This window comes from Haematobia irritans, chromosome 1 (assembly GCF_050003625.1).
Source record: "Haematobia irritans isolate KBUSLIRL chromosome 1, ASM5000362v1, whole genome shotgun sequence".
Taxonomy (NCBI): Eukaryota; Metazoa; Arthropoda; class Insecta; order Diptera; family Muscidae; genus Haematobia; species Haematobia irritans.
The window spans coordinates 150,586,465-150,613,214 of record NC_134397.1 but is presented as its reverse complement, the minus strand read 5'-3'; the positions used below and the strand labels follow the sequence as shown (position 1 = coordinate 150,613,214).

At 34.7% G+C, this 26,750-nt stretch overlaps 3 protein-coding genes and 3 long non-coding RNA genes across 10 annotated transcripts in view; 1 reads left to right on the top strand and 5 right to left on the bottom strand.

The window, feature by feature from the left end:
* Nucleotides 1-325: 325 nt before the first annotated feature.
* Nucleotides 326-3,275, bottom strand: Ns1 (Nucleostemin 1). The gene is made up of 6 exons (XM_075291919.1): nucleotides 3,145-3,275; nucleotides 2,742-3,088; nucleotides 2,109-2,644; nucleotides 1,197-1,453; nucleotides 697-1,104; nucleotides 326-633 (listed from the first exon to the last, which is right to left on the bottom strand). The coding sequence occupies exons 1-6, from the start codon at nucleotides 3,164-3,166 to the stop codon at nucleotides 461-463; spliced, it is 1,743 nt and encodes a 580-aa protein (XP_075148034.1). The 5' UTR covers nucleotides 3,167-3,275; the 3' UTR covers nucleotides 326-460.
* A 303-nt stretch (nucleotides 3,276-3,578) lies between these two features.
* mRpS11 (mitochondrial ribosomal protein S11) lies at nucleotides 3,579-11,903 on the top strand. Its single transcript, XM_075291917.1, has 5 exons — nucleotides 3,579-3,855; nucleotides 3,913-4,043; nucleotides 4,407-4,507; nucleotides 4,577-4,642; nucleotides 11,725-11,903. The coding sequence occupies exons 1-5, from the start codon at nucleotides 3,665-3,667 to the stop codon at nucleotides 11,830-11,832; spliced, it is 597 nt and encodes a 198-aa protein (XP_075148032.1). The 5' UTR covers nucleotides 3,579-3,664; the 3' UTR covers nucleotides 11,833-11,903.
* Nucleotides 4,797-9,565, bottom strand: LOC142222006 (uncharacterized). Its single transcript, XR_012718240.1, has 2 exons — nucleotides 9,313-9,565; nucleotides 4,797-5,102 (listed from the first exon to the last, which is right to left on the bottom strand). It is a non-coding gene; the product is annotated as an uncharacterized LOC142222006 (long non-coding RNA).
* The window catches only part of Keap1 (kelch like ECH associated protein 1), a 33,763-nt gene continuing 18,907 nt past the window's right edge, over nucleotides 11,895-26,750 (bottom strand). For 3 of the 5 annotated variants that reach the window (XM_075291914.1, XM_075291915.1, XM_075291912.1), the window contains exons 2-5: nucleotides 21,238-21,569; nucleotides 20,867-21,124; nucleotides 20,124-20,806; nucleotides 11,895-13,532 (exon numbers count right to left, since the gene is read on the bottom strand). In XM_075291914.1, coding sequence (XP_075148029.1) covers nucleotides 12,371-13,532; nucleotides 20,124-20,806; nucleotides 20,867-21,124; nucleotides 21,238-21,561 — 2,427 coding nt within the window. In that variant the 5' untranslated portion in view covers nucleotides 21,562-21,569 and the 3' untranslated portion in view covers nucleotides 11,895-12,370. Of the gene's footprint in view, nucleotides 13,533-20,123; nucleotides 20,807-20,866; nucleotides 21,152-21,237; nucleotides 21,570-26,113; nucleotides 26,226-26,750 lie in introns of those variants that run through there. The other 2 variants (XM_075291913.1, XM_075291916.1) reach the window with 2 other exon arrangements.
* LOC142222004 (uncharacterized) lies at nucleotides 15,782-19,287 on the bottom strand. The gene is made up of 5 exons (XR_012718238.1): nucleotides 17,203-19,287; nucleotides 17,017-17,137; nucleotides 16,726-16,911; nucleotides 16,345-16,661; nucleotides 15,782-16,280 (listed from the first exon to the last, which is right to left on the bottom strand). It is a non-coding gene; the product is annotated as an uncharacterized LOC142222004 (long non-coding RNA).
* Nucleotides 25,601-26,107, bottom strand: LOC142222005 (uncharacterized). The gene is made up of 2 exons (XR_012718239.1): nucleotides 25,948-26,107; nucleotides 25,601-25,886 (listed from the first exon to the last, which is right to left on the bottom strand). It is a non-coding gene; the product is annotated as an uncharacterized LOC142222005 (long non-coding RNA).

The window sequence follows — 26,750 nt, the reverse complement described above, 5'->3', positions numbered from 1 at the left end:
TTGCTGAATATATATTTGAATATTGCTGAATATACCATTCCGCAAAATCGTATCAAAAATCCCCAAAAAGGGGACATATGTTTTTTGGGCCAACTAAGATCGGACAAATGCAGCTGCCTCAATTCCTACCTATGAGTAATTGATAGTAGCGTAGCTGACGTGTATCTTCGGATAATTTATAGTCAGATTTATCTCGCCATCGACTGTAACATTCAATTGACTGCCGTGTTGAATAAGGAGTCTTTTATTTTCATGAAATTATCCCACTATTTTAAAAACTACAATGTAAAGGGAAATTTAACATTTAAAACACAAAAAAGTGATATTCTTTATATGGTCGATTTATTACCAATAAAATTCCTTTAAAATTTCTTATGTACATCACCAATACATAACCAATTTTATACCAAGTATTTTTAGAGTAGAAGCTAAATCCAAAAAACTAATAGTCTAGTTTATATTATTCAATAACATAGTCTTCATCAAAATCATATTTATCATCGGCACTTGTATTACTTATGCTGAAACTATCCAAAACATCGGCAATTTTGGAAACTTTCTTTTCATTTCGAATATTTTGTTTTTTCTTCTTCTTTTGTAGTTCATTTAGATTTTTGTTTAATGTTTGATTGCCTGTAACATAAAATAGGATTAGAGATTTTTGACCAACACACGTACACAAATTGATAATTTTACCTTCTAATTCCAATGTGGGATCTGATTTTTCTTTTCTATCACTTTCATCTAATTTCCTCTTCTTTCTTTTGCTATGCAATTCTGTTTCATCGATTACCGTATTCTGTTCCCCATCCTTATCCTCATCATCCATGGGTTTATATTCCACCGGACCTGTTGATGTAATTTCCATGACTTCATCTTTTTTAACATCAAAATTATTGAGAATCTCTGTCTCCATGGCCTCAAAATTATCCACATCAAATTCTCGTGCCTCAGCATGTACAATAGATGCGCTGACATGGATATCTGAATTTTCTACTATTTCTGGAGGTTGTGTACAATATTTAATTTTTCCTGTATTCCAATCATTTAGAACACTACGTGCAGCAGCAACAACATCTGGTACACCCTTTTTTAAAAACTTTCCTGAAAATATAAATATGAGTATAAGTTTTTGCTTTACAATAAGACCCAATTTAAAGTTATTGAAAATTAATATCACCTTATTTCCAACTTACCCATTCGTGCTGCCTTTTTTGCAAAGAATTCTTCAAAACTATCGTATTCCGTAATATCGTACAATTTGCAGAAATATTCCTTGCTAGCCCGTTTCAAAACACTTTCAGCAATGGTAAAAGGATCCTTTACGTCACCAACACGCTGTGCATTTTTTAATACAGCTGGCATATTGTCGTTCTTTCCAGAGTTTGTAAATACAATACCAGGACAATCAATCAGTTTGATTTTTGAATCCAACTCTACTTCTTGCATAGCTCTGAAAGTACAGGAAATCTACAAATTAGGCATGATTTGATCGAACATAGTTTCACATATCATATAATTCTCCTGAATGTTCACTATATATCAATGAGTACACGATTATGTCTTTTCCAACCACTAAAAATGCCTTAATCCAAGTTCAATACTCTAATCAAAGTCAGTTTTTTTTTTATAATTTGACATAGGGCCAAATAGAGGCCTTTTTAGACAATAGGTTATGGAGGTTGACACCAATCCGAACTAGCGGGTTTGTGTCCAATTAGACCATAGTTGGTCCATTGTGATTCAATAATAGAATGTATCTATAAAAATTCCCAGGTGATTAATATTAATTAAAAATTCTGAAAAACCCACTTTCCGAAAAATACCCTTGCAAAATTACCTAGCAGTTCAGTATTTACACTAACCATTGTTGCATGGCTGAATACTGCAAATCAATCTAAACATCCTAGATTTCCCTAGAATACGAAATGGTCTTTTATCATTAATTTTTCGTTAATTTTTTAATCTAAGGGCTCTATCTTTTAACCTAGCATTCGATCCTCTAAGACAATTTTGTGCTTTAAAAAAGTTATAGTCCACATTTGTGGTTAAAACAATGTACCCTAAAATTCTATACCCGAACCAGAATCTAATAAGCAAACACTTACCTCGTTACACCAGGTGTGCATCCAACTGAACATGATTTACCACGTGTCAATGAATTAATTATTGAACTTTTACCAACATTTGGGATACCAACAACACCGACGCGTATCGAAGTCTTGATACCTTTATTCCGGCAATAATTACCCAACATAGACATTAAAAGTTCAGCACCAACACACATTGAACCTTGCATGGCTTTTTCCGAATTCATTTGATGAAATTTACGTCTACCAAGTTTTGTATTTTGATCTTGTGTCGAAGCCTTAAATGCTGTGACTGGACCCAAACGCCGGAAATATTTTAGCCAAGCATTTAAATTCTCTTTGGGTACCAAATCAGCTTTGTTTAGTATTAGCACCAGACGTTTATTGCCAGGTGCTGATTTTACAGCACGTTCGACTTCAACACAACGTGTTCCCAAAGGATCGCGGGCATCGACTACTTCCAATACAACATCGGCATTTTCCAAGACTTTTTTAAACTCTTTGAAGTACTGTTTGAGAGATTGCTCTTTTGTGTCAGAACCTTTATATTGTTTCTAAAATATATATATATAGATATTGAAGTTTTTTGTGTTATCATAGAAAATTAACAAACTAAAATAACAGGGATTTAAAAAAAAATGAGACATATACCTCATCGCTGACAACATCGTTCTCGTGCATTATGGAATGCACAGTACCACGCATATCTGCATCATCAACCAAATCTGAAAGAGTTTTAAATCTATTTTGATCTTTTTCCAATCTGTAGGCCTCACGTCGTTTCAAACGTTCTTCTTCCTGACGCTTCTTGGCCTCTTCCACTTCCTTAAGAATATCATCTTTGAAGGGACAAATGTTTGGTATTTGAATTAGCTTTTGTTTCTTGCTACCCTTTTTCGGATTTTTCTTTTCAGCACGGCGTACTTTTCTATTGTGATCACGGACTTTCTTCTCAATTTTATGCTTAAGCTTGCCGGTGATACGCTTGGACTTTTTAGCTATTAAAATCAAAAAAATTAAATATTTTTCCTACAATTTTTAAATAAAAACTTACTTCTTAATCGTTTTAAAGCCATTTCCAATTGTTAAATATTTTCAAAACACGTGAAACAAAGTCGAATGTCAATCTCGGAGAGAGAGAGAATGGCAGAGTTGCCAAGACTTTGGATATTTCTTCGTCTGTAAACAAAACCATCTGGTCGGAAGTACTGTATAAAAATATTGTTTTAATGGACCTTTGAACAGCAATAGTATGTTTAGAAGTTACGAAGAAATAATACATGGTCATACACGATTAAAATACATGTACGATATACATAAAATTTCTTAGGTTTACAAGTAACATCGAAGAAATGCGTTTCAAGTCAATTACAAAATATTGAATATGGTAATATGTATGTACGTTGGCGATTTATGAACTACCTTGTGTCTTTCCTTATCCAAACATAATTAGTTATCTTTGAATCACTCTGTTATTAATACTCAGCTGTTATATGTGATGTAATTTCAGTGTGTTCCATACTTGTGTTATGTTTTGTTGCAGATTTGTTATATTCACCAATTGTTAACAGAAAATGTCACTAAAAACATTACTATCGTTGGGGTTACAAAGTGTAAGATGGCCCATTGTCCAAAAGCATGCCTTACATACAACGAGTACGTTAATGAAAGCTGAAGATCGCAAAGAGATGCTTGCTTCCATGCCAGCAAAAGATGAAGGCACAGCCGGTGAAAAATCCGTAGATATTGATACTTTACTGGGAAAGTAAGTTTATTGTGTAATAAATTCAACATAAGAAATATAATCGACTGTTATTTTCAGAAAGGGCAAATTCTTTCCAGACGCTGGAACGTCAACGCAATTGTTTAATGGAATTCCTTTCAGTGATATTCCTATCGCGAATATTCGGGTATCACCAAACAATACCATTATTGTATTCACAGATAGCAAAGGTAAGGCATAGTTAGGTATCGTAAATACTATCCTATTTGTCGTTTCGTTACAAACATAGAAATGTTATGAGTTGCCTGAAAGTCGGCTAGTAACCGTGAATAATGTACCATCATTGAAAAAAAATTTGCTGCTCATAAACAAAATAAGTCTGTCCATGCTCATCATTTTATTATGGAAATAAATGATATCCTGTATTCTCTTTTTGAAATAAAAGATGTTTAATCTGAGTTGCCAAAGAAAGATCTACCTTTCCTTCGACTTTTTTTATGCCGCTATTGGTCACTATAAAATTCGACTAATCGAAAAGAAACTATTTTCAATTTTTCCAACAAACATTTTATTTAATGCTTTGAATTTTTCAGGTGTACCACGTTTAACGCATTCTTGTGGTGTTGAAGGTTTTAAAAATACCCGCAAAGGTACTAACATTGCCGCACAAGCCACTGCTATTACCGTTGGAAGCGTAAGTTATATTTAATCCTTCGGTGTATTTGATAAACCTGTTAACAATCGTAGTTTTGAAATTTTTCAGAAAGCTCTTGAATTAGGCTGGAAAACTATTCGCGTTAAAGTTAGAGGATTGGGACCAGGAAGAATGGTAAGTATTTATATATCATCACTAAAAATTCAATAGCTCCTTGTCCATTCGGATAATTTATTTCCGTGTTAATCGTAGTAAATTAAATTTGTTATTACTCTCGAAACGATGTCGGCTCAGGATTCATAGAGACCAATAATTCGAATCACCCATGTGTACAAACCCACCAATTTGACTTCGTGAAATGCTAGCAGCATTTCTGAGCATTTTATTTTTATTTATTTAACTCGTTTTACAACCAAGCCGAAATGGCCATATACGGTTACAGGGATACTCAAAATAAAGAATTACATTAAATTTACTTAAAAAAAATTATAAAAATAATTAGGACTACAATCAAGGACTGCAAAAACTTGACATATAATTACACCTTAATACGAAGTATATATCTTACTACTATATGTAGACTACGTTACAAAAACAATTTGATATATAAATATAAAAATTTAGGAATTGATTACTACTCTCAAAAGGGATCAACGATCGTTTGCCTCAGTTGCTAAAGACAGCCTTGTGATGGCTATCATAAATAAAGGAGCATTGGACGGTATGGTTCCAAAGCAAAAATGGGGGGAAATTGAGAATGCTTTGTCTGGCGTCTACTCACAGGTGCTGGAAAAGTTTCCCGGTCCAGATCCTCGACACCAAGAGGCTGGTTGGTATCAAGGACGATTTAAGCTAGTCGCATTTGAGGACCAGAGGTCTATAGAATGTTTTAAAGCTGCTCTGATACTAATTGGTGAAGTTTGGGAAGGAGCTGCTCTAGAGTTAGTCGAGAAGAAAGACATACCGGCTAGACCAAGAGCACATGCGTGGATACCTGCAAACCCTCCTGACCCTGAATCTATTTTAAATAGACTGAAACAATGCAATCCAGATCTTCCAACAGCTGATTGGAAGGTTGGCCGTTTGGATGAAGTGGATGGGCCAAGACGGCATGCAGTGTTTATATTGAACACTCAGTCTTTGCCACATCTAGCAAAGTCCCAGGGCCGTGTATGTTATGGCTTTCATTATATCCAAATGAAGGTGTATAAAAACGATCAGCTAAAGGATTCAGAAATGGACAAGCCTCTGTCTGAATCAGAAGTAAGCGGATCCTCTTGCGAAGTCGAGGGGGATACCAAGACATTTGAAGACATGGATAGATACCGTATGCGTGAGGAGGCTTCTACTGCCTCAGAACTCACCAAAGTTGAACCTATGGTTATTGCGAGAGTCACCGATATCTCTGAAGAGGACATTCTTGATGACTCGATTGAAGCGGCTGATGTGACGGTTGTTGAAAATCTCGATGGTCCTACGGATCCTCCAGATAAATCTTCATCATTGTAAGGCTGCATGTGCTGCCTTAAAAGTTCTCCTGATGAAAGGGGACATAGATATAGTTCTTATTCAAGAACCATATGTTTATAAAAACAAAATATGTGAATTAAGTACTCCGGGGTTCAAACTATTGCAGTATAGTGGTAATGATGTAAATCGAGCCTGTATAATTGCTAAAAACGAGCTCAACTTGTTTCTGCTTCCTTCAATGTGCAATACAGACACTGTCGTTGCCAGTTTAGAAATAGCCAAATGCAAATATTGGGTATCTTCGGTCTACATGGGACATGACAGGGAGATGCCTCCATATGCCGTTAAGACCTTAGTGGAGGAGTCACTGAAAACAAAGACGAAACTCATTATGGGATGCGATGCGAATGCACATCATAGTATATGGGGAAGTAGTGATACTAATGCAAGGGGAGAGTCGCTAATAGAGTTTATTTTGCGTACTAATCTGGTAGTTTGCAACAAGGGAGATGTCCCAACCTTTGTCACTAAAAACAGGCAAGAGGTTTTGGACATCACCTTGGCCTCGCAAGAACTGAATGAAATGATATCTGAGTGGCAGGTTTTAAGTGAACACAGCTTCTCAGATCATCGCTACATCAGTTTCAAATTTGATGTTCATATCACCAAGATCATATTTCCGCCAAATGTTAGGAAAGCTGACTGGAATAGGTATAGGGAATCGTTCAATATGATGATACCGGAAATAACAGAGACAACTATGAGAAATGTGCAAGATATCGAACACGCAGTGGAGCGGATTACTAAGGCCTTCAACATCTCACTGAAAGCTGCATGCCCTAGAGGAAAGCCAAGGGGGAAACATCGACCACCATGGTGGTCTACGGAATTAAGTAATATGAGGAAATCCTGGAAACTAGAATAAGATGGGCGCTAAATAGCTTTGGACCATTCAAATCCCCTGGACCTGATGGAATTACTCCGGCGGAGTTACAAGCTGTAACTGACAAAATTATCCCCTGGTTGTCGGTGATATATAAAGGATGTATCAACTTATCATATATCCCAGGAAAGTGGAGGGAAACAAAAGTCGTTTTCATACCTAAAGCGGGAAAAGCCTCTCACTCGAGGGCGAAGGATTTCCGACCAATCAGCTTATCCTCATTCCTACTTAAGACTCTGGAGAGGATGATAGATATTTATCTTAGAACTAGCATCGATTCAAGTTTGTTCTCGAAACGACAGCATGCATACTCGAAGGGCAGGTCTACTGAGACCGCACTACATGAACTAGTCAGCTTTATTGAAAGCTCACTATCTGTCAAAGAATACACAATCGTGGCGTTTCTAGACATCGAAGGGGCGTTCAATAATGTCCATCCGAGCTCGATATTAAATGGACTGACAACTCTGAATGTTGATCCATGTATACTCAGGCTGTTAGACGAACTGCTAATGAAGAGACGTATTTCAGCCACACTAGGACAAGCAAACATACAAAAGTATGTGAACAGAGGCACTCCTCAAGGAGGGGTTCTATCACCTCTTCTTTGGAATGTTGCTATAAACGACCTTCTGGTTTCCCTAGAAAAAGAAAGGATACAAGTGGTGGCATACGCAGATGATGTGGCGCTAGCAGTCAGGGGAAAATTCCCATCAACAATTAGAGATATTATACAGAGAGCCCTCCGGATGACTGAGAAATGGGCGAAAGATAATGGTCTTGGGGTAAATCCTGCAAAGACAGAAATAGTCATGTACTGCAAAGATCGCAAAACTCCCACAGTTAGGCCCATTTCCTTAGGGGGTATTGAAATTCCCTTTAGGGAGTGTGCAAAATACCTTGGCGTTATTTTGGACAGGAAGCTGAACTTTAAGCTTAATATTGAAGAAAGGGCGAGGAAAGCAACGGTAGCTTTATACTCGTGCAAAAAGGCAATAGGGAAAAAGTGGGGACTGAAACCAAAAATTGTACATTGGCTATACACGGCAGTGGTTAGACCTATCATGCTATATGGTGTTGTAGTCTGGTGGCCGGCACTTCAGCAACCGGCAGGTTTAGATAAAGTTCAGCGTATGGCGTGCTTGTGTATCTCAGGTGCATTCAGCAAGACAGGAACAAACTCCCTTAATGTCATACTGCATCTATTGCCTTTAGACATTTTGGCCAAACAGTCAGCTGCAACAACGGCTGTGCGGTTGCGCGAGCTATCGCTGTGGTCGGAAAAAAGTTACGGTCACAGTTCGGTCCTCAAAATAATGCCAGATGTGCCTAACGTAGTGGATTACACTTTGGCGAGTCCACTTTTCGACAAAAAGTTTGAGACTCTAATTCCCAACAGTGAGGCGTGGTGTACACGGACCCCGGGGAATAAAAGATATAGAGATTTCTACACTGATGGCTCCAAATTGGATGGCCAAGTGGGTTTCGGAGTATATTCTAAAGATCTGGAACTTCGAATAGCGAAAAGATTACCTGATCACTGTAGTGTTTTTCAGGCTGAAATATTAGCAATAAGAGAGGTGGCGAATTGGCTGAGAAGTAATGTTCCAAAAAATGTGGGCATTAATATATACTCAGACAGTCAACCTGCAATAAAATCCTTGGACTCTGTGTTCCTCAACTCGAAAACGGCCATCAATTGCCGCAAATCTCTCAATGAGATGGCTGAGCAGTACAATATTCACCTAATATGGGTGCCTGGCCATAGGAACATACCGGGGAACTGCGAAGCGGATGAGTTGGCAAGGCTAGGGACTACCTTACATATTCCAGGGGAACTAGAATTTGTTGGTATGCCCCTAGCTACCTGCAAGCTCATGCTGCGTGAGAAGGCTGTTATGATGGCAAATGTTCGATGGGAGAATTGCAAGGGTTGTAACGACACCAAGCAAATATGGCCCCATTTCAACTTAAACCGCACACTAGATATGCTAATGTTCTCGAGACGTCAGATATCACTCCTGATATCTGCTATAACGGGTCGCTGCCTGATAGGAGATTTTGCAAAAACTATTGGCGCGAAGTATAATGACTATTGTATGAGCTGTCATGATGCGGAGGAAAAAGAATCAATTAAACACCTCTTGTGTGAGTGTCCTGCATTTTGTGTAAAGCGCAAGCAACTTTTAGGAGCATATAGCTTCAGATTAATGGCGGATCTGGAAAACGTTAACTTAAGCAGTCTGCTAATATTTTTGGAACAATCTGGTTGGTTCAACAAAGAAAAATAATCAAGAAGGTTCAGCGGTTAAAACTAGAAGTGCCCATATGTAATAGGTACTTTTAGTTAATGTGGTATCACAATGGACTGAATAGTCTAAGTGAGCCTGAATCTTAATCGGGCTGCCACTTTAACCTAACCTAACCTAACCTACTCTCAAATGCCTACTAACGTTTTAAATCTGCTCCAATTCGTTTCGTATTCGTCTACAAGGAAGTGCCTTCTTATTGTAATAAATAATAAATCGGCAAGCTCTCAGTAGTGAGAAAATTTCACCATCTGTTGTATTAAAATGGACTATTTGAAATGACGGCATGCTATATAACCTACGCGCAAAGAGAAATGTTTGTTACAAACAGCAGTTTTTATTTTCTGTTACTTTTTTGTCAGACATGTTGCTATGCTTTTTGATATTTCGAAAACCAGAGTCTGTGGAATACCAATTGTTTCGATGTTCGATAGTAAATCATTAATAATGAGTTAATGACAAAATCCAGCATTTTCTAGCAAATATATCTAAAGTTATTTTAGTTTCAATCTAGACGAACGATTCGTCTCGAGTCGATTGTGTGTTTCATGAACAGGCAGTAAGAAGTAGCTGACATAGTTTAATATTTCTGCAAGAAGTGACTGCTTTCTCTTTTTCAGCAGCTGGCCTAACCTAGGCAATACTAGACATACAATTCTAGAGCACATGGCGCTTGCTAAGAACCATTTTAAGCTAACTGTCTTGAAAGTAGCCACATTAAACTAAACAGATTCTCGCGATTTTTTGTCTATCTCGCTCTATAATGTAAACTCTAATGGAATGGGAACTCTAAAGAACGATTTTAGAGTATTTGAAAAAATTTTCTATAGAAATAAAATTTTTACACAATTTTCTATAGAAATAAAATCTCGACAAAATTTTCTATAGAAAAAAAATTTTGACAAAATTTTCTCTACAAATAAAATTTCGACAAAATTTTCTATAGAAATAAAATGTTGACAAAATTTTCTATAGAAATAAAATTTCGACAAAATTTTCTATAGAAATAAAATTTCGACAAAATTTTCTATAGAAAAAAAAATTGACAAAATTTTCTATAGAAATAAAATTTCGACAAAATTTTCTATAGAAATAAAATTTCGTCAAAATTTTCTATAGAAATAAAATTCCGACAAAATTTTCTATACAAATAAAATTTCGACAAAATTTTCTATTCAAATAAAATTTCCACAAAATTTTCTATACAAATAAAATTTTGACAAAATTTTCTATAGAAATAAAATTTTGACAAAATTTTCTATAGAAATAAAATTTCGACAAAATTTTCTATAGAAATAAAATTTCGACAAAATTTTCTATAGAAATAAAATTTCGACAAAATTTTCTATAGAAAAAATATTTCGACAAAATTTTCTATTGAAATATAATTTCGACAAAATTTTCTATAGAAATGAAATTTAGACAAAATTTTCTATAAATTCAATATCGTTAAAAATTTTAATTTTCATGTTGAGTCATATTATCAAAGTCTATTGTAAGTTCTCCCTTTTTTAAGAAGTAGTAACTTTCCCTTGTTGGTTTAAAACGTTTATAATTCGACACTTTTACAATTTAAGGGATATTTATACACCCGCTTATAATATTGCAAATACTGAAATAAACTTCTAAAATTAATTAAAAAATCATTTCTTTCGAAGAAAACATATTTTTTGTCATACTAACAACAAAATTTTCATCAAAAACTTCAAAATAAGGTTTTTTTATATTTGGAAATTTTTATTGTTGTTTTTGATCTCAGCTTAAATCCATGCATTGACTAAACTACAAGTGTAGCTTAACCAACAGAGGAAAAGTATGCTTGTCAAATTTATTTGGGCAAAGCCCTATAGACTGCAAGATGGTTGCATGTACAGCTGTTTCGGAATTACCACATTCCTCATCAGCATCCTCTACTTGCAGCAAAACTATCAACCAATTATCAGAATAAATTCGGGTAATTCACTCAACCCAAAGTGAACTACACTTGAACCTCCCGAAAAAGGGGTTTTATAGTCGGCTACTGCCTAAATTTTGGTAAATTTTTCTTCAAATTTTGGTAGATTTTTTTGGCACGAGTGGCAACCTTGGTGGCATCTCCTTTTTTATAGTCGCGCCCGGAATTTAACCAATGATCCTTCGTATGTATGGCGGACATGCTAACCATTGCACTACGAAATTTTTCAAATTGATTACGAATAATATCTAAATTTGAGCCGATTTCAACAAAGTTCGTCATATACTATAACAAATTAATTTGTTACCCGTAGTCATAAATGTTCAATTGAAATATCTCTGGAGAGGACGACGAAATTTTGTAGAATTTCCATTACAAATTACTTGACTTTACCACATATAGATATGGTTGTGTAACGTGTATCTTAAAATAATAGACTTTTCTTTTCAACCTATCGGCTCTGATAAAAACACGATTTTCTCTGTTGTTATTTATGTTTTTCTTTTTTTTTCGATTTATGGATATAAGCTTGGATTTCATTTCTAACACGAGATTTAATGCATATTATTTTTTATTTCAGTCTGCTATTAAAGGGCTTCAAATGAGCGGACTTCATATTGTGTCGATAACCGACAACACCCCAGTTTCATGGAATCCTCCAAGGGCACGCAAGCAGAGAAGTTTGTAAATAACTTAGCAATTGTTTTAGAATTCGTTTTACAGTAAAATAAAAAAGTCAAAATAAAATAATTAAAAGTATGTTCGTGTTTTATTATCTAGTAATCTATGTAAATATGTAAAGCTAAATAACATTATTGGTGTAAAAAAAATTACAAATTACAAAATAATTTTAGAAGAGGAATCTTATTTTTACAACTTAACAAAAATTAAGTTACAATATATACATATGTATTTATATGTTGGAATCAGTAGCAAACGATTTGCTATATATGGAATGGAATGTCAATAAATGGAATCATTTATTATGAAAAATAAACATCATCATAAATTGTCCCAACAGAATTAGACATGGACATTTTACTTTGGAATTTAGATATAGGTGTCATCATGTTACAATATGCAAATTTAATATATTGTGGCCTTCTCTTTATAGGACTAAAATTTTTTTCGGATATTAACTGTTTTTTTACTATATCACATGTTGTGGTTAAAACTGGAACACTTGGGTGTTGGAAAATATGAATGGAATTCATTCTGGGATCTATTCACACATTTACCATTTTCTTTGTATGTTTTTCAAATAGACAGTGTACAAGATCACATAAAATATCTCGTCCATTCGTACATTTCTTAATGGCTTTGGCAATACATTGCGACTTGCACTGACCAAATTTACATTTTCTTGGTAACGGAGGTTTAGGTTCGCTTATTGTCTTCTCTTTAGAGGGGGTTGTTATATAATCTACCCTCCCGTAGAGTGTATCTGTTTGAACAGTTACGCCGTTTGCATTTGTTTGTAATGATTGAATGGATGATTCATGCCAAGATGGTGATTTTTTTACATCAACATAGGAATTACTTTGATAGCATTTGCGTAATTTGTTCGATTTTTTACTCGAACGTGTTCTTGTATTTGAATGCGGAATGTTTTTAAATAATGACGGAATTATAATTTTGTTTCTATCTGTCATATCTTCGCTATCACTTGGACAAGGTTCAATTTCTTTTTCACAATTTCGACACCCACTACTGCCGAAAGATGTATGAAAGCCTAAAGAGGAGTTGGTGTTACCGGCGGGACCATTATGACGATGACTTCCTCCAGGATGATCGTTTAGATTTTCATCGTTGAGTCCACCATTATCACGTTTGGAATTTTCATCCTCCATACAATCCATGAAATTATTTACACATGATGGTTGATATATCACAGCAGAGGCATGACCTGATCTGCCTGAACTTAGAGGTGTGCCAAGCTCCCAATTATTCAATTTTGGATCGTAAACTTCCACAATGGATAGGAAATTTGATCCATCAAATCCCCCTATAGCATAAAGCTTGCCATCCAATGAGGTAAGGGATAAAGCACTACGGGCAATTTTTATTGGTGTCATCTGTTCCCATATTTGATTTTCTGTATCATAACGTTCAACTGAAGATAGTTGACGCGTACCATCGAATCCACCCACGACATAGATGTATTGATTGATAGCGGCAACTCCTGCTCCACTTCGCCCGTAAGTCATAGGTTTAACAAAACTCCATTCATTATTTTCGGGATGATAACACTCCACAGAAGCGAAACGTTCATGCCCATCAAAACCTCCAATGGCATACAAAAGTCGATTAACTACAACAACACCAACTCCTAAACGTTTGGTATGCATTGGTTGAACTAGAAACCATCGATCAAGCTCAGGGTCATAACTGCAAAAAGGTTGAAAAGAGGAAAAAAATGAATGTAGTGAAATATATTTGTAAACTATTTTAATTTCAGCGAACACTGAACTGACTCTAAGCTCCTCGTAGAGACAAGACACTGTAGTTGTTGTTAAATGAAATGGTTATATTCAATGTATATGTTGTTAAATGTATAAGAGTTTTTCGTACGAAATCATGATCTTAGTACTGCTTAAGACACGAATTAGGCGAATCTCCCATAATCTTATTCTCTGGCGAGAAAAATTTCCCAATTGAGCAATTTTTGAACTCCCAAAATTATCGTTTTAACCTTACCGATCGATGGCCACCCGAAATAATTTTCCATATTAAGTAGGGTATCCATAACCGACATCGGTTAACCGGATTCAATAACACAAACCGAAACGGCTTGGTGAAAAATTTGCATTTTCGATTAATCGCGAAAACCGGGTTTGACTACAGGTTAACCGGTTTTCTGTATTTCAATTTGAAATTTTCATCTACTTTGTCATGTGCTTTTTCCGAAAAACGAACATTTTGTAAAGAGGAACTGAAGGTAAGAAACAACTGAGTACTAACATAGCAACCACAGTTGCCACTTGTGCCAAAACTAAACTACCCAAATTAAAAAAAAAATTACTAAGTTTGTCAAAATTTTATGTCTATAGAAAATGTTGTCAAAATTTTATTTCTATTGAAAATTTTGTCAAAATTTTATTTCTATAGAAAATTTTGTCAAAATTTGATTTCTATAGAAAATTTTGTCAAAATTTGATTTCTATAGAAAATGTTACCAAATTGTATTTCTATAGGAAATTTTCTCATAATTTTATATCTATAGAACATTTTCTCAAAATTTTATATATCTATAGAAAATTTTGTTAAAATTTTATTTTTCTAGAAAATTTTTTCAAAATTTTATTTTTCTAGAAAATTTTATCAAAATTTTATTTTTCTAGAAAATTTTCTCAAGATTTTATTTCTATAGAAAATTGAAGTACCTCTTAGTTGGAGAAAATATTTTGCAAAATCTACCAAGAATTCTAACAAATCTACCATTTTTGGTAGAATTCTACCAACTATGTTATGGTAACCGTGCTCGCAACACGTTTTCACTAAGTAGCACAAACTAATCTTTCACTACACCACTCTCTTTTCGAAGATTTCGCATTCTTCGATAAAAATGAAGAGATCAATTGTGTGTCTTGTACTCCAAAAATATATTTTCCTTCGGAAAGGAAATTTAGTCAAACAAAATTCCGCTTTGGTGAAAAGCCCTTTCTTTAAGAACCAAAGGCCTGCACAAGCCTATTCGAATTTTATTTCTATAGAAAATTGAAGTACCTCTTAGTTGGAGAAAATATTTTGCAAAATCTACCAAGAATTCTACCAATGTACCAAACAGTAACAAATCTACCATTTTTGGTAGAATTCTACCAACTATGTTTATGGTAACCGTGCTCGCAACACGTTTTCACTAAGTAGCACAAACTAATCTTTCACTACACCACTCTCTTTTCGAAGATTTCGCATTCTTCGATAAAAATGAAGAGATCAATTGTGTGTCTTGTACTCCAAAAATATATATTCCTTCGGAAAGGAATTTTAGTCAAACAAAATTCCACTTTGGTGTAAAGCCCTTTCTTTAAGAACCAAAGGCCTGCACAAGCCTATTCGAAGTAATCGATGTTCTAGTGAAGGCAATACACTCCACGAATACTTCGATTAATGAATAGAACAGAAACACTGTAAAGCGATTACAGTGTCAAGCATTGCAGAGCCATCACATTCAAAAGAATCGTTGTGCAGTTCTTTTCAATATTTTGGTTTTGTTGTAATCGTCGCGATACGAGTAAAACATAACATTTTTAGTGAAGATAGAATATTTTGCTTTAACAAAGACGAAACTTCGTATGTGACACGAAGTATCCCAATAAACACAAACGTTTGAAAAATACTAAAATTCAATAATTTTTCAAACATTTTTTCAAAGGATTAGGGTAATATTCAAGTTGAGAAATTGTTGAGAAAATCGCGTTCTCAACAAAAAACAGACATTACCCTCAACAGTAAAATTCAACACAATAGCAATAATTTCTCAATTGTAATCCTCAAATTGAAATGCATCGCTACTCAATAATTTCTCAAACAGTTTTCAATGTGAGAAAAATAAAAAATTACCATTGTTGCGAATACTTTCAAACCACAATTTGTATGAAAGTCAATCCTAGTTCTAACTGAAAGTCAATACTAAATTTCTAGGGATTTTGTAAATTTTATTATTTTTTTCGTTAACAAATATAATAATCTTAAAAATAACATTAATAATATATAAAAATAATAATATAATACCAATCAAAATGTAATTATCTTATTAAAAGTATTAATAAATAAAACTATGAATACAACTTTAAATATCTTAAACATTTTTACATGTATAATTCCATTTCCTCCATAATGTTGGTGTCATTAATATGCTGGCAATTTGAAATAATTACTATCGAGGAACTTGCTGGCTTGTGTGTTAGAATAGATTCCAGCAAGAGGAAATCACAAAATATCAAACTGATGACGGGATGTAAATTGATGTAATGCACATTTTCATCCAGAAGTTCTTGATATAGGAATTGTTGCACTTTGGTTTAATTGATTGCACTTTGTAAGTTTTCTGAAAACTTTTCTTTGTTGTTCCCTTCATCGGTTTTTCATCGGCCAACATCTTCCAAGAATATACCATCCAATGATTTTAGTTTTCTGCAAAACAATCGAGTTTTGTTATTTCCATTATGTTTTCATTTCACTTTTTATTTTGACTTACCAATTTTTATTTCTTCCAACTGACCACGTACTTCGTGATTTCCTCAAGAACGTTGGTGTTACAAAATTGTTATTAAAATACTGGCAATTTTCAGGAACTTGATGACCAGATAATTTGAATAAATTTCCAGCAATTTCAATTCACAAAATAACAAATTAAACCGATGATGCACATTTTCATCCAGAAGTTCTTGATATAGGAATTGTTGCACTTTGTTTTAATTGGTTGCACTTTGTAGTTTTCTGAAAACTTTTCTTTGTTGTTTCCTTCATCGGCCAACATCTTCCAAGAATATACCATTCAATGATTTTAGTTTTCTGCAAAACAATCGAGTTTTGTGATTTCCATTATGTTTTCATTTCACTTTTTATTTTGACTTACCAATTTGTATTTCTTCCAACTGACCACGTACTTCGTGATTTCCTCAAGAACGTTGGTGTTACAAAATTGTTGTTATTAAAATACTGGCAATTTTCAGGAACTTGATGTCCAGATAATTGGAATAAATTTCCAGCAATTTCAATTCACAAAATAACAAATTAAACCGATGATGCGATATAAATTAAACTATATCACATCGATAGTTTAATTTATATCGCATCATCGGTTTAATTTATTTTGTGAATTGCGAATTATCATCCAGTAGTTGTTGATATGGAAAAGCATAAATACCAAGTTTTTTTTGGTTGCACTTTGATTTATGGAAACTTTCTCTTCTCGATAAGCCACTACCATTTTTCATCGGCCAGCCTCTTAATGTGTCCAAGAATCAGCATCCAAATATTTTAGTTGTCTGCAAAGAGATTTGAGTTTAGTGACTTCCTTAAAGTTTTCATTTCGTGTTTTAGTTTTACTTACCAATTATTATAAGCAATTTCAATTGATTATTAAAAAATTTCCACATTTTTGTATTTCTTCCACGAACTTTGTTGTCCAAAGTAGTATTGAAAACCATGTGGTTTTTTCGTTGCATTTCAGGGTAGTGTTTTGTCAAAGTTTTCTCCAATTATCTTCAACACATTTTCAAAGTTTTCGTCAACATTTTGCCAAATTGGTTGTAATTCGCAAACAATGCGAAGATGAATTGAAGATGAGCTTTTTCAAGTCAAGTTGAATTTATGTTGAAAATGATATTTACCCTCAAACTGAAGAGGTGTTGCATTTGAAAAACGCTCATCCTGTGTTTATTGGGATCTATCTCAACCGAAAAACAAACACAATCGTCGATCAGTTGATTGGCAGAAGTCAGTGAATGCAGGCTGTAAGCAAAGACAATACACGTAGGAAGATGGGAAATTGGCATGCGTCACACCAAATTTGCTAGGTTTATATTTTACTCGTTTGAGAAATGGACAATGAAGTTACTACTCGAATTGTGTGGCGTGTGCTTGAAGTAATTGCTTGTGTATTCGTTGCAGAGGTTTGTTAAGAACAAATACAGCATGAATTAATCCTTAGTTTGTTTTAAAATGGTCATTTTTACAATGAATTGTTAGTTTTCAATGTTTGAAACTTACTTTCGCTAATTTCTATTTTCTCGGTATGGCTAAACTCTAAACATATTTTTCCATCTAAAAACTAAGCTGATAACCGAGTCGTTCCTCAAGGGCACCTTATACGGTCGGATAAACCCTGCGACACAACACGTTGCGGCGACAAATCCGCTAGTATAAGGCCATGTTTGCGTGTTGCAGGGACGTGTTGGCATAAAATCAAAACAACTTTGATTTTTTCCGGTTGGGAAGCACAAATCTTCACGTGTAAGGAGATGTTAGCCAAACATTAGCAAAAACAAATTTATTTTCATAATTAAAACAAGCATTTCTGCAATGAAATTAATGACGGATCGCTAATTCAGCTTGGAATTATTATTGTTTCTTCCATTTTTACTAAAAAATGGCTTTACACCTAACTTTTCGTCCATCTTTATTGTTTGTGTTTATGCTTCTTCTTATTTCTTCATGTTGTTTTCATAATTGTTCGTGCAGTGTGAGGGTAAAACTTGAACGAACATACAACAAATAGGTGAACCTCAGTCGTAGTGTTTATCCGACCGTCTAAGGTCCGCTTCATTTGAAAGGTCTTACCTTTAGCTTTTTAGTGATATAGATTTCAAAGTAATCGGTTCACTAAAACCGGTTTTATTAACGATTATTTGCTTACACTTTAAGGCCGGTACTCTGTTCGTTTTTCGCGTTGAAACTCCATACAAAACCAAAAAATGCGAAAAATTTGCGAAATTTTTTCCATTTGTGATACTTTGTTTTTTCGTGTTGAAAAACTGACGTTTATAGCACGGCGCCATTTGCAATGTGAATTAAGAAATAATTTATTTATTAAAAACTATTTGTGCGGGTTTATAAATCAAACACGGACCATATTTTTGTTCCGAAACTATACAAAGGATCAAAGGAATAGCAGATCAATTGCCCAAGGAAAAATAAAATGTTATTTTGTAAAAACAAGCAACACCACCAACTTAATCCAATATCGCTCCCAGTAAAATAGCGCTCCAAGCTACCTAAAAAAACGCCGCTTTCTATGTGCGAAATAATGGTTTCCATAAAAAAATTTTCGCAAGAATGAACATAGTACCGGCCTTTAGGTTCGAATAACCGGTTACGACCGCCAACCGGTTACTGTTTATTTCGATGTCAAATTTAATTCTCTATCGTCCCAAAAAAAAAAAAAAATTACGAGGTATAGCTAAACTAGAGTTGCTCCCTCGGTATTAACCAGTTAACCTGTTTTGAGAAAATAAAAAAAAAAACAGGAGTTTTAAACGAATTTAGAAACCCCGATTATTTTAACGCTCTATACCAGAGCTTCCCAACCCAATTTGCTTCGCGCCCCACCAAAAATGTATCAATTTCGTTGCGCCCCCCAACCTAAAACAAATTTTGTTTACCAAACAAACAGAAATAAATATTAACAAAAGCTGAAAATATGATTAACAATAATTAATTAAATAATTAAAAATAAAAATGTTAATGAATATTAATATAAAAGAATATCAATTAGTGGGAAATTTGGCAATTGTTCCTTTCAATAGCTAGATTTTTAATATTTGGTACTATTACTGATAAAGTACGCCTTAAATCAGTTTCAACATGAAGGCAAGACAGATATTTTGACTTTATGTCTAAAGCTGAGTACTATGTTCAGTTTTCAAGCTGAAAACCCGCTTATTTTCACGGTTACTTTTTTAATTTATTTAAATTATAAATACAAAATGGTTCACAATCAATTCCTTAGATCTTTTCCATTCATTATTTCGCAAGACTTTTTATAAAAATAATCGTCTTCATATAGATTTTTGTACTTTTAATTTAGTGTTTTGGTGAAAAATACGAACATAGTACTCACCTTAAAAGTGACGAAAATAGTTTCAAAATTTTTAAAATGTGTGAATACAAAAGTGGGTACTGGTTCTGATATTTTAGCAAGAAATTTAGCCGTTGCAAATAAAGTGAACGACTAATAATGGAAAACCTACAACAAAATGTAGAATTGCATGTAACTTCTATTTCTTCCCCACTATGGTTATAAATGAACATTTCTAAATGTACGAATCGTATACTCTTTTGTATTATATTATTGATGTTTTGTTGAACTTTACAATTAGTGTTGTTTTAACAAATTTAATGATACAAAACCTGCTCAACCAAAAATGACGTTGCACCCCCCTGGAACCTCGTGGTGCCCCCTAGGGGGGCGCGCCCCCCATTTGATAACATTTCGTGTCAGTTGCCCTGTAGTATCACTGGTAAAATACTTACTATTCAACTGTACTATGATACTCCGAACCAGCGGATCCTCCAACGGCATACATCAATTCGTCCATAACAGCTACACCAACGCGATGCCTTGGCACGGACATTGGTGCACACGGTCTCCATTGCTCCGTTAAAGCGTTATAACGATCAACCCAATCGGAGTCATAGGAAGAACCTATTGAATTATTTCTACCGCCCACTGCATAGAATACACCCTTCAAGAAAGCAGCACCTAAGCCCGATCGTGGTATTCTTAAACTTGGTAATGTTGTCCATGTTTTATCATCAACATTATAGGCTTCCAAAATGTCCAGAGATTGTCGTAGAAATCCTCCAGCTACAAATATCATACGGGTCGTATTTGGTTTACGCTCTTTAACTACCGGCCGTTTATGCAATGTCAAATCTTTGAAAATTTTCGCCAAATACTCTCGACAGGCGGGAACTTTACGCAAAACATCACAGTTCTTCATCTGTTCTCGCAGGAATGTGGGCGTTAAAAATTGGCAGCGTACAGAAAATAATATATGTTCCATTTTAGGATAACGATTTTCTTCGTCATATTTCACCCATTTAAGGACGGCATTGTAAACTTCACGTTCTCCCTGTACATTTAGTTCATCACGTCGTATTAACGCTATTAATTGATAGGCAGATAATTGTAAAAATTCTTCCTCTTGGCACACCTGAAAATTTCACAATCGAATTAGGAAAAACACTAAAAAATATTAAGTTCAATTAGGCACCTGTGTAAAATGTCTTTCAATAAAATGATTGGCCTTTTTCTGTAGTTCCGTGCAACTATGTTGTTCGGCAAAATCTGCAATACCTATGGCATTTGTTGGATCCAGTTGGCGTTCCAGGAAGGCACAACAAGCATCTATAACATTTGGCACTTGAAACATTGTGGCTGCGGGTAGCAATTGACACACCGTCACTTCGGTCACCCGTATGTGACCCGTATACATGAAATATATTATACGACCCATAGCGGTGGGACACACCTAAAAGTACCAATCCAAAGGAAAACACTTTGTGTATGTTAGCAGGTAAATATTGTTTTGCAGAATGGGTTTAGTGCCAATACTGCAACATAATTTCCATGATCAATACTAACCCCTTGCAACTGTACTCTAGACATTTCCGTCTCTTTTAAACCTCCGGTAAACATTGCTTTAAAATAGGGTGATGCAGCCGATAGCACTACTTTATGGGCAGGAAAAAGTTCCTGATTAACCTCAAGTATCACATCGGTAAGCATATTGTGGGAACGCATCATGAACATCATTTTCAGAGCTTCTTTTGCATAGTTTGACATGCAAAATGTCATGTCATCTTCTTTGGCATTGAGATCATCGTGGTCATCCAGCGTTGATGGACCATACGAACAGGCATTCTGGCAATTTGATGAAGGTCGACCGCTGTAGGATGTGGCATCCATGTCTGTATCTGTAAAAAAAAAAAAGTTGGAAAATGCAATGAAAATTAATTATTTTGCTTCGTATGGGAATTCAGCAGATGTTGCTCTTTATATTTCGGGATTAAAGAACAAAAATAAATATTAATTATCGAAAATCACTTTACTGTTTTTCAAAATATTCCCCATTAAGATCTATAAACTTTTAAATGCGTTTGTCAAAGCACTTTTGCCACTTTGATTAAGGTATCTCCAAAACATTCATTCTGAACGCCTCAACCGTTTCTTCAGGTGTAGAAAAACGTTGACCTCTAATTTTATTTTTTATGTACAGGAACAAAAAGAAGCCATAAGGTGCCAAGTCAGGACTTTACGGCAGATGACCCATCAAATTGATGTTCTCAAAAATTCAGTTGTTTGAGCCGATGATCCGTCTTCGGCGGACAATTTGGTATAAACAATGCTTGTGGTATACAACAATGCTTGTGGTATACAACAATGCTTGTGTATCATTTAGAGTTGACGGTTCTGCTTTATTCTAGTGGTACGATTGCGACATATCGAGTTTTTCCGACAAAAAAAAGGACGATCATTTTCTTGGAATTGCTTAGTGACTCATCTTGAAACACACATATCATCGATAAATACTGGCCCTCGATGGAGATTCATCCCCAAAAATTGAATTAAGTACCTCGATGCACTGTTGTTGAAATTTTAAAAAATAAACGGACGAAAATGTTGTCGATTTAATTCCATTCTTTGTGCGAGATGAATCTTTTAAGTTGCTGTAAACAAACACAAATAGCGCTCGTATGTAAAAACTTTCTGAGTACGTATAAGGCAGGGTACACTTAATTGTACACTGGTATAACCACAAAAATGTCAAGCTGTACAAAAGAGATGTGAGTTGGCAGATTGCAGCACTACACTAGTACAAACAAGTATATACGAAATTAAATTCGGCCGCGCCGAATCTTAAATATCCACCACCACGAATCAACAAATATAATTGTTTCCTTAGAAAACTTTTCGTCAGGTATTCTGCCAAGCAAACATATATACCAACATAGAAATCGGGAGATCGGTCTATTTCTAGAAGCCCAAGGTTTCTAGAAGCCCAAGACCCCAAATCGGGAGATCGGTTTATATGGGAGCTATATCAAAACTCTAGCGCTATATATTGAAGACTGTAGCGTCATTACAACAGTCAGATGGCCTGACATACATGCTTATATCGTATTACAATTTCACACTGATCAAGAATATATACTTTATATAGTCGGAAATCATGGTGGTGTGTATAAAAATTACGTTCCAAAATCGTGAACGGACGGTAACAAAATGAAACGGAGAAGTTCAAGAAAAATCAAAACGGAATGTTCACGGTTTCGTACAGGGGCATTCACGATTTCACAAAGGGTTTTCGTTTTTCTTTGGCCATGAAAAGTCTTAAAATATTTGTTAGACGTTCTTACACCAACTCCGTCGGTGGTGCAATGAGCTGAGGCGACTGTTAACGCGTATGGAGCAGACAATCCAGGTTCGATGTACAGTAGCAGAACTTATTTTATAGAAATTTGTAACCATTACGTTTTCAGATCATGAACGCTGGTTGTTGTTTTGACTACGCATGATGCCATTTTATCGTTGTCAGATTGACATCTTCTGTTCTCCGTTTGACACTACATGTGTGTTGATTCACTTTCATGAACGGATCGTTTTGAAACGTGCACACCATTCATGATTTTTTTGTTGTTTTGATTTGGAACACCATAACAAATTTCAGGCACCGTACCAATATCATTATTATGATACACAAATATTTTGTTCATTTTGCGATGATTGAGCTCGGCAACAATAGCTAATTGTGAATTCAGAGAAAAATTGTGTAAACTTGAACTTCATCACGAATAACATTTTTTTTTAAATAGACTACGTCGCAATTGCTTTTGAGATCGTGTGCATTTTGGATCTTGTATTGATTTACACTGAGCTCATTTTTATACCCTCCACCATAGGATGGGGGTATATTAACTTTGTCATTCCGTTTGTAACACATCGAAATATTGTTCCAAGACCCCATAAAGTATATATATTCTGGGTCGTGGTGATATTCTGAGTCGATCTAAGCATGTCCGTCCGTCTATCTGTTGAAATCAACTAAACAAGCTATCGACTTGAAACTTGGCATAAATAGTTGTTATTGATGTAGGTCGGATGGTATTGCAAATGGACCATATTGGACCACTTTTACGTATAGCCCCCATATAAACCGACCCCCAGATTTGGCTTGCGGAACCTCTTGGAGGAGCAAAGTTCATCCGATTTGGTTGAAAGTTGGTACGTGGTGTTAGTATAGGTAGTATACAAAAATTGGTCCATATTGGTCCATAATTATATATAACTCACATATAAACCGTTCGCCAGGGGGGTTACTATGTAACTCGATTCGAAAGTTAAATATTACGAAAACGGATTTTTCCTACCAACTAACTCGAATTGGCAAATACATTTGCTACTTTCGAGTTGCCACATCCGATTATCGGATATTCATACTCTACTTTCGTATGTGCATCACCATGTACTTCGAATTTAGATGTCAAAGTCGCTCGAAAGTAAACATTTGTATTCGTTTAATATTATGTTAACGGAAAAATTTAAAATATTAAATTATTGGCACCAAACGCATAAAAATGTAAGTATTTGTTAAATTTATATATATCAGTAGATTAATATTTATAAAAATATTTTTTAATAGGGAAAATCCAACAAAAAATGTAAACACCAAACAAAGACAAGTGCTCGTTTTTAGATGGTCTGACCATTTGGATGTGAGTACCATCAACAGCTCCTATTATCCCTGGAATTCCGGACATGACATAAAACGAATTTGCCAAGCCAGCAAAACGGTCTTGATCGATTTGGTGTTGGTACCCACCTTGACCAAGAAACTTAAGTGTAACACCTAATTTAATTTCAGGTGCTACACCAGTCGATCTCTGTGTTGTTGGCGGCTGTGATCTAATGCTCTCCAACATATAGTTAAAAGCTTCTTTGTTAAGCCGGAAACTCAGGAACAACATACATAACACGTTGGTACTAACATTGCATCCGTTAACTGCATAAAATCTACACCATCGCGTAAGATTCTGCGTTCCATTCGCTCATCTTCATTTTCCATCCAAAGGGCAACCGTACAATATTATTTACTTTTTATTTTAATTGTTTTGACATTTCATGTAATAGATGTAGCCAACTCTGAAGAAAACATTCGAAAGTACTGCCAAAAATGTTAAGAATTAGTGACAACACTTTTCACTCGATTCAAAACTCTTATATGGTAAGACTATAAATTCGGATCGAATACAACTTTCGAGCTGTTCAAACTTTCGAATCGAGTTACATAGTAACCGCCCAGATTTGACCTCCGGAGCCTCTTGAAGGAGCAAAATTCATCCGAAATTTTATTTCTATGGAAAATTTTGTCAAATTTTTTTTTTATAGAAAATTTTGTCAAATTTTTATTTCTATAGAAAATTTTGTTAAAATTTTATTTCTATAGAAAATTTTGTTAATTTTATTTCTATAGAGTTTTTTCAAAATTTTATTTCTATAGAAAATTTTTTCAAAATTTTATTTCTATAGAAAATTTTGTCAAAATTTTATTTCTATAGAAATTTTTGTCAAAATTTTATTTCTATATATATACCACGTGTGGATTAACTTACAATATAGAAGACGGTGTTAGGAAGTTTTAAGTGTTACCGCAACCCAAGTAATTCGATTGTGGATGACAGACTGTAGTAGAAGTTTCTACGCAATCCATGGTGGATGGTACATAAGCTTCGGCCTTGCCGAACTTACGGCCGTATATACTTGTTCATTCTTAAGAGTCTTCACTTTCCAAATCATTTCAGTTATTGTTTCTGATTTTCTGAATTATAACCAATTATGTTACGATATTCCACCATTTTTTTTAATTTGAAGGATTTGATGGTGATCAATAGCCGGTTGTAGTTTCCAAATGTAACACTTGAACTAAATCACAAATTATATGAGCAAATATATGAACTAAGAAGATATTTTATTAACATAATTTATCTTATTCGAAGTGCATTGATACAAACAACACTGAACTTGTAAGCATAAAAGTGCTGGCTATTCGGTTTCTTTACTACATTTTCCAGAATTTTCGAGTGACAAAAATGACTGTACAGAAAGTCTTTCTAGACATGTTTGTATCATATTTATAATAAGCGCCTTTTATCGATGTATAGCCCTCCCGAACATTCACTAGGCATCCGAGTCTCAAGGTTCCAAGTAAAATCCCGAAATATGAACTTAATAACCTAGAATATAATAGAAATTTAGCCCATAATCATATCCCCACCCGTAATGATAATTCCATACATTGATGTCTCCGCCCGACTTTAGCCTTTAAATTTTAATTAAAGCAAATTGATTTTTATTCGCAATTCTTGTCACAAAGACGACATTTAAAACAGGAATTCGACACAAAATTAACGAATAGAAATTAGTTTCATCGCTTTGTATTTTATCACCAATGGCAGAATACCTTTTTCGACAATGTATTGTATTTATCCGAATATTACTTTCATTCGAAACTTTTTCGTTAGTAAAAAGACTCGTATCTCTCCGTATGCTATCCATTCGAACGACTGACTTACTGATTTGATTAATAGCTTTATCAGCGCCAGTTGTCGCGTGAACGAAGTACAAGTTCACAAAACCAAAATATATTCTCCATTTAAATAACAAGAGATTATGAGAGCCAAACAGTGTTGACAGATTAGTTGTCCGAACTGGGGAAATTGAGTTGCCGGAAAAACTAATGGCACAAACTAGTTTAAATCGGATATCGTGTTTCGTCAAAAAGATCAAATAAAACTTTACCGCCATATTTTTGCTGTAAACAGATACATATGTTTTAATTTACAAAGGGACTCAACGGCCACTTTCTCGCCAATCATATGCCCACTACGTACGGATACGTAGACACCATATTCCGGAACATCTGCTTTAGTTAGCACTGAATGTAATTGTTGAAATTTTTATTCACACAGCAAAAACATTTGGAAGTACTTCTACCATAAAGGTGGGTATTAAGTTCGAGTTTAGCCGCTAAATGCGCCATTTTTTCATGATTACTTTACTTAATTAATCCACTTTAAGGAATACAAACTTTGTGAAAA

Coding starts and splice junctions, on each gene's coding strand:
- Ns1 (XM_075291919.1), bottom strand. CDS start 3,166: ATGGCTTTAAAACGATTAAGAA. Junction 1,454..2,108: donor TGCACACCTGGTGTAACGAG/GTAAGTGTTTGC, acceptor CTGTACTTTCAG/AGCTATGCAAGAAGTAGAGT. Junction 634..696: donor TCCCACATTGGAATTAGAAG/GTAAAATTATCA, acceptor TTTATGTTACAG/GCAATCAAACATTAAACAAA.
- mRpS11 (XM_075291917.1), top strand. CDS start 3,665: ATGTCACTAAAAACATTACTATCGTTGGGGTTACAAAGTGTAAGATGG. Junction 3,856..3,912: donor ATTGATACTTTACTGGGAAA/GTAAGTTTATTG, acceptor TGTTATTTTCAG/AAAGGGCAAATTCTTTCCAG. Junction 4,044..4,406: donor TGTATTCACAGATAGCAAAG/GTAAGGCATAGT, acceptor TGAATTTTTCAG/GTGTACCACGTTTAACGCAT.